The sequence below is a fragment of the Colossoma macropomum genome, unplaced genomic scaffold, assembly GCF_904425465.1.
Source record: "Colossoma macropomum unplaced genomic scaffold, Colossoma_macropomum, whole genome shotgun sequence".
Taxonomy (NCBI): Eukaryota; Metazoa; Chordata; class Actinopteri; order Characiformes; family Serrasalmidae; genus Colossoma; species Colossoma macropomum.
In genome coordinates this window covers 4,027,163-4,041,942 of record NW_023494803.1, presented here as the reverse complement: position 1 = coordinate 4,041,942, position 14,780 = coordinate 4,027,163, and the positions used below count along the sequence as shown (strand labels likewise).

The 14,780-nt window shown below is 43.3% G+C and overlaps 1 protein-coding gene across 1 annotated transcript; it reads right to left on the bottom strand.

Moving 5' to 3' along the window:
* Positions 1-1,257: 1,257 nt before the first annotated feature.
* fam98a (family with sequence similarity 98 member A) lies at positions 1,258-14,357 on the bottom strand. Its single transcript, XM_036593700.1, is given in 9 exon segments — positions 1,258-2,759; positions 2,761-2,796; positions 3,786-3,953; positions 5,859-5,975; positions 6,154-6,234; positions 6,319-6,515; positions 8,104-8,238; positions 10,341-10,489; positions 13,990-14,357. Coding segments are annotated over 9 exon segments (1,626 nt in total). The 5' UTR covers positions 14,028-14,357; the 3' UTR covers positions 1,258-2,054.
* Positions 14,358-14,780: the final 423 nt, after the last annotated feature.

Below are 14,780 nucleotides of genomic sequence, written 5' to 3'. Positions count from 1 at the left end.
AGGGGCAGTGTAATGCACCATTAAAACTCATTTAAGGTACACAACTGGATCTTAAGGACCTTGTACCATTGAGGGTACATTGTTCATAGCTTGGTGCACAGCAACGATACCTGTACAGTAACCCTTTTTTATGAACTAACAAATTACAAAGTCAACTTTTCAAAATCCATTGTGTAGTGTTTTGTCGCCTCCTGGTGGGCAACGTGAAAGAAGCCATTATATGCATAAGCTATTAATTAACGTGTTTAAAAGTACGGCATATAAAAAAAACAAACTCAAAGCAAGCAAAAAAAATCAGAACATTTTCACGAGAAAGTCACAAAACGTCAAATCTGTTCTCGTGATGTCCAGGTAGAGCCAAATTGTAACACTAAAGGATTTACAGCGATCAGGCATAACATTCTGACCACCTCCTTGTTTCTACGCTCATTGTCCATTTTATCAGCTCCACTTACTATATAGGTGCACTTTGTAGTTCTACAGTTACAGACTGTAGTCCATCTGTTTCTCTGATACTTTGTTAGCCTGTTCTTCAGTGGTCAGGAGCCCCAAGGACCCTCACAGAGCAGGTACTATTTGGGTGGTGGATCATTCTCAGCACTGCAGTAACACTGATGTGGTGGTGGTGTGATGTGGTACGAGTGGATCAGACATAGCAGTGCTGCTGGAGTTTTTAAGCACCTCAGTGTCACTGCTGGACTGAGAATAGTCCACCAAACAAAAATATCCAGCCAACAGCGTCCTGTGACCACTGATGAAGGACTAGAGGATGACCAACACAAACTGTGCAGCAGCAGATGAGCTGTTTTCTCTGACTTTACATCTACAAGGTGGACTGACAAGGTAGGAGTGTCTAATAGAGTGGACAGTGAGTGGACAGTGTTTAAAAACTCCAGCAGCACTGCTGCGTCTGACCCACTCAGACCAGCACAACGCACACTGACACACCACCACCACGTCAGTGTTACTGCAGTGCTGAGAATGATCCACCACCCAAATAGTACCTGCTCTGTGAGGGTCCATGGGGGTCCTGTCCACTGAAGAACAGGCTAACAAAGTATCAGAGAAACAGATGGACTACAGTCTGTAACTGTAGAACTACAAAGTGCACCTATATAGTAAGTGGAGCTGATAAAATGGACGATGAGCGTAGAAACAAGGAGGTGGTTATAATGTTATGCCTGATTATAACCTTTAACTATATCGTATTATCTCAAAAAGTAAGAGCCAAACTGTTATAAAACCAACAAGAGACAGTTTTAACACACTCTGCTTTATTGCTCACGGCATTCATACGCATTCAAACCTTTTCCCAAAAAGGAACGCAGTCCTCCAACAAGCAGCATTGGGTTCTTCAAATTAAATGAGGCAATTTGTTTCTCCCACTCACATGAAACAGTAACACTCACACACCAGATGACCAGAACACCTTTCTACCTCACTTTACGTTCCGCTTCTTGTGAGGAGTAATTGTAAACCAACACAAAGTAAAAAGGGAAAAAAAAACCAACCGAAACAAAGCTTCATTTTCAAGTATTGATTGATTTCAATAACACTATAAGATTGGCTGAAAGTATTCGAGGATGGTGAAATGAGCTTAAGGTTTATGTCAATAAATAAAACTAGTGTAACAACGGAATTTTCCCCAAAGTTATAAGGCTTATTTTTTCAGAAACAACACCAGGGCAACACAGCTCAGGCAGGTGATCTAACTGGGGTGATGTTAAAATCTCATGTGGCGTCGAGACGTCTCACGCGGCCCCAATTGGCCGATGGACACTGTTGGCAACTCGGCCACACCCTCTTTGAGAATGAGCTTAACTGTTAGGAAAGGTCTAGTAAGAACACGAGCTTGTTGGTTGGCAACCACACGCATGCAAGAAAGCATACAGTGTTCGTTCAAAATCTCAATCAGGTCGTTCCCAAGAAGACAGACATATGGAACTATATCATTGGAACAGTCTGTCTTTGCGCTGACCTGCACTTCTCTAGGCTTCTCTCTCTCCTGATGATCCTCTCTGACCACTGCAGCCTGGACTGATAAAGGCTCTCCCTCAGCTGGTATAATGTCTGCCCTGCCCGAAGCCTGCCTGGCTGTACTGGTGTCCACCCTGCTGGAAGTACTGCTCAAACTGCCCTCCTTGGTTAAAATTCTGCCCTCCTCTTCCTCCCCAGCCTCCGCCTTGACCCCCTCCCCCTCTACCTCCCCTTCCCCTCCCTCCGCGACCACCCCTGCCTCCTCTATCTTGCTGCTGACCTCCGTCTTGATAGTGGCCGTCGTGCTGGTAGCCCCCACCTCTGCCCTGATGTCCACCTCCACCGTGGTAGCCTCCTCCTGGGTAGCCTGGCCCTTGCTGACCACCCTGATAGCCTCCTCCTTGGTAGCCTTGCTGGCCTCCCTGGTAGTATCCCGGGCCCTGTTGGTAGCCACCTCCTCCATATCCTCCTCCTCCTCCTCTTCCTCCACCACCTCCCTGATATCCTCCTCCATCTTGGTAATGACCACGGTATCCACCACCACCACCACCACCACCAGAGCTATCTGACCACCCTCCCTGTACCTTACCCCCCCTGTCTCCTCTGCCACCCCCTCCCCTGCCCCCCTGGTGCTGCTCATAGCCGCCTCTGCCACCGCCACCACCTCCTCCTCCTCCTCTTCCTCCACCACCGTAATGTTGTCCTCCACCGCCCCCTTGTGGTCCATCTTGCCGTTTCTGCCAAGTAGGCATTTCTGGAGGTGGGGGCTCGATCTCGTTTGGGTCGACCCCCTCGGTCAGGAACACGACCCATCAAAACCTGCAGGAAATTCAATTATGTTAGGAAATCATTGTAGGATATGAAACAACGGCATAATGTGGCTTATTTTGACAAATATGTGTCGAGGACAGGCATTTTAACCACTGCTGTTATTCAAATATCCACAGCTTTAACGGTGCATTCTGGCCTAAACCTATAATTTCCTACAATTTAAAACTCAGTTTAAACAGAATTTATAGTTTTCATGTATGAAGTTTTTGTCCATCAGTGTTCTCTCGCTATAATACCCAACATGCATTACACAAGACTGACCTATAGGTTAACCTATTATTCTTCTTGGTATATTTTGGTTTTTCCATCTGAATTTCCATGACCAAATCGTACGGCAAATTATTCAGTAACTGCATGAAATAAATGTACATTATTTTATTTATTTAGTTTTTGTAAAAGCTCCCCTCAAATTAACAGAACATGTGTTTTATGATCACACATATTGCTATATTCTTACAATTTACTACTGAAAGCCAAAAATCTTAGATACTCTTTGTATTATTTTATAAAAATCATTTTTACAGAGCAGATCACTGAAGAGACGCCATCTGTTTATAGTTTATAGCCCAGATTTGTGGAAAAATGGGTCGACTTTCAGTAGAAAAAAAAATTGCGAGTTCAGCTTCTTTTATTATAAGGGTTTAAAATCACAGCACCCATCTATTTGACTGGAAAGAAGACAGTTACAGCTCTCATACGACCCCCACCTTTAGAATGTAGCTTATGAAATATGAAAGTTATGAAGAATATGATGAAGTGTGTTTTGGAACAGTTAAAAAGGTTAAATGAAGGGACACTAAAATGACTTCTGATTACTGATCTTCAAATAACTGCACTCATCCCTAGTCTACAATTTATCACACTTCATTTTGGCAGCCCTCAACTGAACATTGAACTCCCTGACAAGGCAAAGAAGAAATACTTGTGAAATAAGGTGAATAATGTAACCTGCTGCCACATTCACTGCAATAGTTTACCTTGTTAATGGCACAGGCGGTCTTTTCTCTGATGTGGCCGCTACTCGTGCGCAGGATCTTTGATAAGTCTTCTCTGGCAGCCAGCAGGTGGGCCACGGACACTTTACTCTTAAAGCCAAGCGCCGAGCGGAGGGGCTGGTACACTTTTGCCAGCTTTTCAGCTTGAGTCTGTCAAAAAGGGGGAACAGTTCTGTTAAAATCTAGCTGAAGAAACGGAAAGTCGTGTAAATGAAAGTGTAAACAGGCGAAAAGTACAGAGACTAACGCTGATGGAATTTTAAACAAGTTTATCATATGGTCTACATCAGTGTTTCCCAATCTTGGTCCTGGAGACCCACTGTGAAACTGCACTTTTTAGTGCTTTCCCTGCTTTAACACACTCGATAAGGGCTCGTCAATGAGCTAAATAGTTGGATCAGGTGTGTTTGGAGCAGCACAAGCAATAAAACGTGCAAAGCAGCAGAGCTGGGAAACACTAAGCCACTGAGCTACAAGTTACATACATAGAAGTTTAATCTTGTTTTTTATTTCATTGCATTTATTTTTTTAATTCATTTCAAGTCAAGCGCCCAATCCCTTGGCAGGCATTTTGCTTTCAAGGCAATATTTCTCAAATAAACTCTTTTATGCACAATGTTTGCAATACTCTTATTCTCCAGGGTATATTTTGGTTTTTCCATACACATATTGCTATATGTTTACAATTTACTGCTGAAAGCCAAAAGACGCTCTTTGTATTGAGTTCAGCTTCTTTTATTATAAGGGTTTAAAATCACATCACCCGTCTATTTGACTGGAAAGAAGACAGTTACAGCTCTCATACGACCCCCACCTTTTGAATGTAGCTTATGAAATATAAAAGTTATGAAGAATATGATGAAGTGCGTTTTGGAACCACCGGTGGTCTCAAGGAGTTGAAGAGGTTAATGCAACAGTGTTGAAACGGCTTGCTCTCTGGATGCAAAGAAATTTGGCTACCAAAATATTTTGGCAGAATCCAGTATAAAATGTTATTTTTGTTTTTCAGCCAGACATTTAGGCAAAAGAAAAAATCCAATGAATAAACACTTTATAAATAATTTTGGCACTAATGAAGCTGTGATTAAACCATCTTTGTTTCTTTCACTTTCCAGCACCTGTCTGCTAGTGTTTTTAGATGAATGCCTGTCTGCGGTTGGGTTAAAGTAATAATATTGGACCAAAAAATTAGGTAAATAATTTTCCCAAAATTGTTTAGTCCTACTGTCAGCGCAGACACGTTCAAACAATCTGAGTGGCAACAGATCAATAGTGAAAATTCACAATGACAGTGCTGAAGCACCATGTCTAACTGGAAAATGATGGAAGTCATTGAATAACGAACTGTACTCTGTTGTCGAGGATACTGGATTTCGTAAACACATACTGTAGCTTATATTAAATTATTTTAATTTATTTAATGCAAGCTGTTTGTCCGTTTTTGACCCAGTGTGAATTGTTGCAGAGTGGTGGGAATATGAAACCTGTAATGCAGAAGTTCTTCTTTGGTTAACTTTTTTTCCCCATTGTTTATCTGCTGCCGCTCAAACTGTTTGAATGTGTCTGTGCCTTCTATCTTTCTCTTTTCCACCGAAACAAAAAAAAGGCATTCAAACATTCATAAAAACATAACATACACCAATCAGGCATAACATTATGACCACCTCCTTGTTTCTATGCTCATTGTCCATTTTATCAGCTCCACTTACTGTATAGGTGCATATAGACGCTGCCCACAGGACGCTGTTGGATATTTTTGGACTATTCTCAGTCCAGCAGTGACAATGAGGTGTTTAAAAACTCCAGCAGCACTATTTAAATTATTTTATTTATTTTATGTAAGCTGTTTGTCCGGTTTTGACCCAGTGTGAATTGGAATTTCAGTTTTGGTCAAGATTTTTCATTACAGGGAATCACTACTTCATTTCATATCAACTTAAAACATCATCGTTGCTTCAGTCAGTATAAATTATTCAGTTAAAAAGAGAAATTATTTCTATTTTTAACTGAATAATGGAAATAATGGAAATTGAACCTATGTAAAGTGATACAAACCTTTGCTCTGTCTGACCAGCCAAAGGACTGAACCGTCACATCCAGACGTTTCAACAACATTTTTCTCCTGACTTCATACTCGTTCACAAGTGCTTGGTTGATTGCTTCAATTTTCTCCTAGAAGTTGGACAGAACAGGATGTTCAGTGAACATAATAAAAGCACAAACAATGCATTCATTATAAAACAACATTTTATGCTCAGGACGATAATAAAGAGAAAATAAACAAACTGTATTTAAAATAAAATATAATAAGGGCAAGTTAATTTCATTTTTATATGCTTTTATAACTCACCCAGTGCAGTGGACCAAGGGCCTTCTTCAGAAGGGGCCCCCCAACATGAGAAGGAGGGACTTTGGATAAAGCCTCCTTCAGCTGAATAGAGAAAGCATAAAACCACAAATGTTAACCAGAAATATTAAGACTGTCTCAACAACACTGATGTTTGTATATACGTGCCTTCTTCTCAATGCCGCTGAAGAACTGGAACATGGTGATGTTTGCGGGAGGTTTAGACATGCCCAGAGCCACACAAATCCCCTTGAGCTCCATGAAGAGATCACTGGCCCCTGTACTGCCACCAGTGTCTTGTGCTTTCTTCTGGGGGTGGTTCACCAGCACCATCCTGGAAGCCTCCAGCTCAGAGATCAGAAATGCTACAGCGAGAAGAAAATCAATCTCAGATTCTTTTACACATTCTTTACCTACATTTACCAACATGCCTTGTTAAAGTGACGCTTCAACCAAAAATCGAATAAAGATCTAAACTCAAATGTAGCCAATCAAACAAGACGTTTGGTAGGGATGCACCGAAATTTCAGCCACTGAAACTCTTCAGTCAAAAATGGTCGAAAGTGGCACTTTCGAAAGAGAAAAAAAAGCAGAAGGTGCATATAATCACTAATTCAGAGCGTTGCAGAGTGGTGGGATATAAAACCTGTAATGCAGAAGTTCTTCTTTGGTTAATTTTTTTTCCACATTGTTTATCTGCTGCCGCTCAAACTGTTTGAATATGTCTGCGCCGTCTATCTTTCTCTTTTCCACCGAAACAGAAAAAAAGGCATTCAAACATTCATAAACACATAACATACACCGATCAGGCATAACATTATGTTTCTACGCTCATTGTCCATTTTATCAGCTCCACTTACTATATAGGTGCATATAGACGCTGCCCACAGGACGCTGTTGGCTGGATATTTTTGGACTATTCTCAGTCCAGCAGTGACAATGAGGTGTTTAAAAACTCCAGCAGCACTGCTGTGTCTGATCCACTCGCACCAGCACAACACACATTAACACACCACCACCACGTCAGTGTTACTGCAGTGCTGAGAATGATCCACCACCCAAATAGTACCTGCTCTGTGAGGGTCCATGGGGGTCCTGACCACTGAAGAACAGGGTAAAAGGGGGCTAACAAAGTATGCAGAGAAACAGATGGACTACAGTCTGTAACTGTAGAACTACAAAGCGCACCTATATAGTAAGTGGAGCTGATAAAACGGACAATGAGCGTAGAAACAAGGATCGGTGTACAGTGCAATACTACTAGTTAAATCATATCTGCTAAAAATAAATTATGTTTTGTCCTATTTAAAGCAGATTTTATCAAACATGAAAACGAGTTGTCCAAGCATACATATAGCAACAAATAAAAGAGAAATGAAAAACACAAACAAACAAATAAACAAAAAAAAACTTTTCAGTTCTGTTTTTTTTTGGCCAGGTGTGTCGTGAATTTCGGTTTTGGCCACAAATTTTCATGTTGGTGCAGCACTAATGCCTCTTCTGTTTTGCATTGGAAGCTTACAGCTGGCATCAGGCAAACTGCATCCCTAAACACTCAATTATAGTAACAGACTCATGTGGTCATTTTACAGATACTTAAGAACTCACTGCTGTTGGATGCAAGTGTGTCACGATTTAGGTGCGCAGTTTGCACAGTGCTAGCCAGGCAGCTGTAGATACCACTACTTGTTAGCTACACTGGCCTTGCAGCTCCAGTGCAAAAATAATAAAAGTGGACTTCAGACAACAAATATGTCTTGGCTGATCAACTACATTAAGAGTAAGATGAAAAAAAATCTGTAAATTGAAGGTTTTTGCTCAAACACTGCTCTAAGAACAAAATTTAGAAAAGCTGCACTGAAGAGAATCTCAGACATAAAAAGAATTCATCCCAAAAAACTACAGACAGAACAAGGCGCATCTGAATGATGTGGTCTGGTGTACGCTACGCACTGAGCAGCAGCTGGCAGTTGTTGGCATTGAGCAGGCGGCGAGTGACGTCTCCGGAGGTGAGAGAGGAATATGGACAGGCCAGTTCGGTCAGTAGACCACTCATCTCCAGCTGGAAACCCTCTGCTTCGCTTGGGCCTAAACAAGACCAGGAGGAGAAAGACAGACAAGCTTCAGTCAGTTAAGACTGAGGAAAATCACCATCCTACAAATACAGAACTTCATAAATAAAGACTGAAGACATTTTTGACCGCAAAGCAGTGAATCACACATCCATTTCACCAGGACTGCACAAGATGCTGTCTGTTAATTGTTATCACAATACTGGCCAATGGTGAGACTGAAAGGCTGAAATATGTAAATCAGTCCTCCTATAAGCCTGAAAACATATTAAACAGTCGATGTAAGAACTCAGTTATTATTTTAAACTGACAATTGTTACATGTGCATGATTATATGACTACAGCACACGCCTGTCTCCCGGGCCCCCGAGACGGCCGCGAGAGCCAGCAGGAAGGCGGGGCCCGAACACCGAACGGTGACGAACCCCGGCGAGAACGGCAGGGAGAGAACTGCGAGAGAGTGGGGGACAGAGTGTAAAGCCCGAGCTGCTGAAGGACGCAAGTGACAGCGGGAAAAGGAAGTCAGCTGCGCGAATCACCGCCCCCGCGCTGCAGCTCATCCACCTGGATCGAACGTGAGGTGGAGCGGACTCGCTGTGTAACAAGGGGCGGGGCCTGGACGGCAGAGTTTGGGACTCACTTCCCGCTTTCGTGCATCTCGTGGCTGCTGTCGCCGTCATCATCCACTCTCGCGCAGCTGACTTTCTTTTCCCGCTGTCACTTGCGTCCTTCAGCAGCTCGGGCTCTGCGCTTCGTCCCCCGCTCTCTCGTGGTTCTCTCCCCGCCGTCCTTGCCAGGGTTCGTCACCGCTCGGTGTTTGGGCACCTTCCTGCCGGCTCTCACAGCCTTCGTCAGGGCCTGGGGGACAGGCGCATACCATAATGACCAAACACCAGCAGATATAAAGACTCAATAGCAGCGAAGAACGGGTGACAAGTTTAGAAACCAATTTCCTGTATGGGGGCCCAGTGGGATTGTTCCTCAGTGATTTTACTATGAAAATTCTGGTGCACTCTGACACCAAAATACAAGGGTAACGCTGTTATGCACGTCACTGAACTCTACCCAAACATCTACACAAATACAAGTCGTGACCTAATATCGCAGTGTTTTCTAGGTATTTTGAATGATTTGATAAAACTCAGTTGCTTACCATACCAAGTAAAGCAGCCAATATGTTAGAAACATCATCTTTCGAGACTCCACTCAAAAACTTTGCGCATTACTGTGTTTTACTGGCTCTACAAGGCCCTGTGATGGACTGGCAACCTATCCAGGGTGTATCCTGCCTTTAGCCCATTGACCGCTGGGACAGGCTTCAGCACCCCCCCCCACGACCCAAATGGATAAGCAGTTTAGAAACTGTGCGTGCGGCTCTATAAGGCTTTTAGTGCTTGGACCCCAATGATTGCCACTTGTAATGTGATAGACAGTCTCTCTCGCAGCGGTTGTGACAGTTCACATAAATAAACAATTTGAGATGCAAACTAAAAGGAAGACTGCTAAAGTGTTCAATATTCTAAAGTATGAAAGTTATATTTTTCACTTGTTATCACTCGTTACTCGTTAAAATGAACATAAATACCATAACTGGGGCTAACAGGCTTTCTATACTCCAGTAGCTCTCAAAAGCCGTCCCCGCCCATCACTGTCCTTCTCTATAGTGCTGTGCATCACACTTTTTCTCAGAGAACAGGAACAAAATAGTTCTCTGTCTTACAACTTGTGGAAGTTTGCTATCAATATGGTACATTGTTGTATATGTGCTGTCATCCAGCACTTTTTTAGCTGTGTGCTTCATTTACAACTGCCTATTACTCACTCTTGGGTACAATTCAAAATGTTACTTAACGTTAAAGACAAACCTGCCTGTTTAAATAGTAATGGGTGTTTTCTGGGAACATAATGAAATTAACATTTTTTTTAACTAAACAACTGTTTATTTGTCAGATATTGGCTAATCAGTTAATCATTTACGTCTCCAATACTGCTCATCACTTAAAATGCAAAAGTAACAACTAAAAGAAATGCACACTTTCACTCAAACCCTTTTAATCTTTTGAGACTTTGTCACTTTCAAGACTTTTTATCGTCATGGTTGTGTTGCTGTTAACTCACAGTTGGTGGCATGCACGTTCTCCTCCAGCTTGCAGTAGAGTTTGAGCTCTGAGACGAGCCAGGCACACAGCTTGGTAAACTCTGGTGACTTGGCTCCACCGCTGAGTGCCACCTGTAGAGCTCCATCCTCCAACAGAGGACCCTGATACCTGCGACCAAATAAAAAAAGTCAGACATGGTCTCTGATATCCTTTTTCACATTTGCATAACTTCCATGTTTTTGCAGTTCTGACCTGAGAGCATAAATGGGGCTGGAGTACAAACGTTTGATTCAAGGTCAGTAATGGAAAGCAACAAACACACATCTGTCTGAAGTAATAACACACCCTACCCAAAGACTAACAATATACGGATGTTAAGAACTTCACACACTTGGACTGTACTGGTGTCAGAAGTGGGCACAGCAGGCAAAAAACAGCATCATGATACTTTAAGACGTCTCTACAACACACATTAGTGACGCACTAAATTGACAACTCTTGCCAAATCTGAAAACCATAAACCGAAGATAGAGTGTGGAACCGTGAAACAGTTCCATGCGGCTGATGCTTTCGCAACTGATTTCAAACTGTTTCAACGTTCTGTCCTGAAAGTGAAGCGAATGTTTTCAGAGTTGTCCAACTGGAGTTGTCCAGTTCCACCGGCTAACTAGCTCTCCCCCCTCACAGAATGTTTCCAAGCTGAGAGGGTGAGGGCTGGCACAAGCTTCTTCTGAGACACATGAAGCACCACTGCATCTTTTCAAACTACAGCATCACTGAACAGATCAACACGCTTGGAGGAGAATGCTAACTAAATCTGCTATATCGGCTAACAGACACCTGCGTTGGCTGGCATCATACTGAGCGAAGGGAAGAGGGAGGGGCATCTTGCTGAGCGATGGGAGGAGAGGAAGGGCCATCCTACCCACCCAGAGATTGGCAAGGCCAATTATGCTCTCTTAGGCTACATTTACACAGCAGGTAAAAGTGGCCCAAATCTGATTTTCTCACCAAATCCGATTTTTTTGTTTGGCTGTTCTCAATATCTTTTAAATGTGATCTGTATGCGACATCAGTCTGAACAGATCAGCTCCTAAACTGACCCACATGTGCAAAAGAACAGAGCGTCACGCTGCTTCATGCGGCTCATCCAGAGGTAAACAATCACGACAGCCAACGAACGGCAGTCGCGCCCGGAGGATCAGCTTCATCTTCACCAGCATCACAGGAGCCATCATGAAGCTTCACTGACTGACAGCTGGGCTCATCACCCAGAATGTGTTCGAGCTCGCTGTAAAAAGGGCGCGGTCACTTCTTTGGTTCGCGTCCTCGGATTCTTTAAACTTTGCTTTCAGACTTTTAACTGTTCTTTGACGCTGCAGCCTCGTTCTCCTGCGGCCGCGCTCGGACATTTCTTTCAGAATCTCTTCAAACACGGAGGGTTTTGGATGAGTCTCTTCTAATTTTTGTACAGAAGTGTCACCCCAAAAGTTTATGAGTGTCAGCAGAGCAAAACAATGATGAATGTTGAGTTGGACTGACGTAAAACCGTATGAATTCTGATCTGGCTGTTCAGACTGAGTCGCATTGCTGATTTCAGTTCCACTTATGAAAGCGTCTCAAATCGGGATAAAAAAAAATCGATTCAGTGTGTTTTTTGCTGTTCACACTGACACACAGACACACATCTGTGTCACATATGAGGACAAAAATTGGATTTGGGTCACTTTTACCTGCTGTGTGAACAAAGCCTAAGAGCCCTGGACACGGACAGCTGTCACATCAGTGGGTACTGAACTCGCAATCGTCCAACACTTAAGACAGCTGCACCTTTCGGGAGCCTATTTCTCATTCTTGTTACTGATAAAACTATTTGTAAAGTCTCAGACATTGACACTTCGTTATAGGACGATTTAATCTTTTTTCTGTCTAACTCCTTTTTTCTCAAAGGTTTGTAAACCTTTTCAACTCCTTGAGACCACCGGTGGCTCCAAAACACACTTTGCCATTTTCTTCATAACTTTCATATTTCATAAGCTACATTCTAAAGGTGGGGGTCGTATGAGAGCTGTAACTGTCTTCTTTCCAGTCAAATAGATGGGTGATGTAAGTTTAAACCCTTATAATAAAAGAAGCCGAACTCACAATTTTTTTTTCCACTGAAAGTCGACCCATTTTTCCACAAATCTGGGCTATAAACTATAAACAGATGGTTTAAAATTTTCTATGAATTTTCTTCAGTCGTGGGCTGGAAGTTAGGGAACCAGCCCTGTGACCAGAAGGTTGCTGGTTCGATCCCCTGAGCCGACAGTATGTGACTGAAGTGCGCTTGAGCAAGACACCTAACCCCCAACTGCTCCCCGGGTGCTGCGGATAGGGCTGCCCACCGCTCCGGGCAAGTGTGCTCCCTGCCCCCTAGTGTGTGTGTGCTCACTACTGTGTATGCGTTGTTTCACTGCACGGACGGGTTAAACGCGGAGGTGAAATTTCCCTCTCGTGGGACTAATAAGGGTCACTTAATCTTAATCTTAAAATACTTTTGCGGGCCGGACAGGATTGTGTCCTTGTGTTTGACACATGGTCTCTAAGCACTCTGCTCTACACAATTCAGTACTATAATACAGAGTAAAATAAACACGATCAGTTTGAAATATTAAACCTAAACATCTGCCCGTCGTTGATATTTTTAAGCACGCATCATCCGATATCATTGCGCATCCTTAGTTATTACAGATCCATTTTCCATACAGATGATATCCCTGAATGCCCACGATTCGTTTCACCATCTGGTAGAATAAGCTAAGCTGCCAGTTTCAGTCACCCAGAGCCTCGCTGGTTTCTAGAAACATCTGCTGGAACCTTCAGAGAAGAGGCTTGCGGACATATGGCTGTATGTTTGAGCCACTGCATGCCTATAAGTTGTGAAATACTGCATTATGCATGAGCAGAGAAACGGTTCATTAAGGCTGGACCAACTGTGGTCAGCATATTTATCTGTTACAGAATCTCCTCACCAGCCAGCAAGGCTAGCCTAGCCATCAGACACCACAGCACAGTTATGGTAAGGTATTTATATGCGTGCTGTCAGATCCTCGGAGCTTCTCTGACCTCGCTATTCAAACTACTCGATGGAATATAACGTTACCTCCAAACAATAATGAGAGTAGTGATGAAAAATAATAATAATTACAATAATAAACAATAAATAATAATAATAATAATAAAAGTGTTCTAACTAACCAAAAGTCGGCAATGCAAATTTAGAAACCATCTCGATGATTTTTAACATGCGTCAGGCTTTTATTGGAATTTACCGTTCCACCTTAAACGCGCCGTTGTTACATACTGGCGCCAGCAGGCAGCACAACGTTACCACTGCGCTATTTAAGGTGGACCGGCGAATTCGCCAACTTCAGTCTACAAATTCTGCAGCGTTTGGGAAAATACGAGCATTTTAACGTTACTAAACACCAAAGAAACTGTCCTACGGCAGTTTACTACACGATATCCAGCTTATTGATTGTTTTTTAGCGCGGAAAACGGAGTTAGAGAAGTTAGCAGGCGGGCCGTTGGGCTCAATCTGTGACGTGCAGGCTGTGACAGCCAACTCACGGAGGAAAACTCGGTTGAAGTGGGCGACACGTCGAGAAACGATGCTTCTCACTCACCCGAGGTCCTCCAGAGAATCAAGAATATCGATTTCCATTCAGACGAAACGGCCGAGCTGATGTCAAACAGCAGAAATCAGCGCTCGCGCCGAGCTCGACAGAAATGGAGCTGCTTTCTGCTGCTGGGTTGGCACGGCCAGGTCCTGACGGCCCTAGTCAGATGCTGACCGTCAAGATGCCGGTTTTATCTGCCCGACGAAAATGAAACCCAGCATAAAGAGTTATGTTCTAATATGGCTGATGCGCTACTGACGTTCCCAGTTTTCACTCTCAGAACTCTTTACGAAGAGGTTTATGCACGATGCCGAAGCGAACGAGGTAAATCTGACTTGACAGGCAGCTTCACTGCTCAAGGGCCAGGCTAGCGCTTTCCACTCCCGGACTGCAGGGGGCGATAGAAAGTGGTCAAATCCCAAACTGCTACCTACCCTAGTAAACTTGTAGGGCACCATTTGAGGGCTCCCGTCCAGACTATAGATATACATACCTGGATGCCGCGTTGGGTCCGGACAGGCACGTCAACGGCGCCGCCATTTTGGGGCGGTCAACGTCGCTGCTGGACTGCATTCAGTACCATTACAGAGCGGCAGTTTAAGAAAGATACTGTCCAGAATTACACTATTTCAACAATATTGCTCTCAGAAAGCGGGACAGGATTATATAACAGAGGGAACTCAGTGATCCACACTCTCTGTTTATGTGATGTGTATTGTTTGTGTGATGTTTATGTGTAGATATGGCTGTGTGGTTGGTGAGGCACAGAGAACCTGTTGATGTGATTGTTTTTCCTC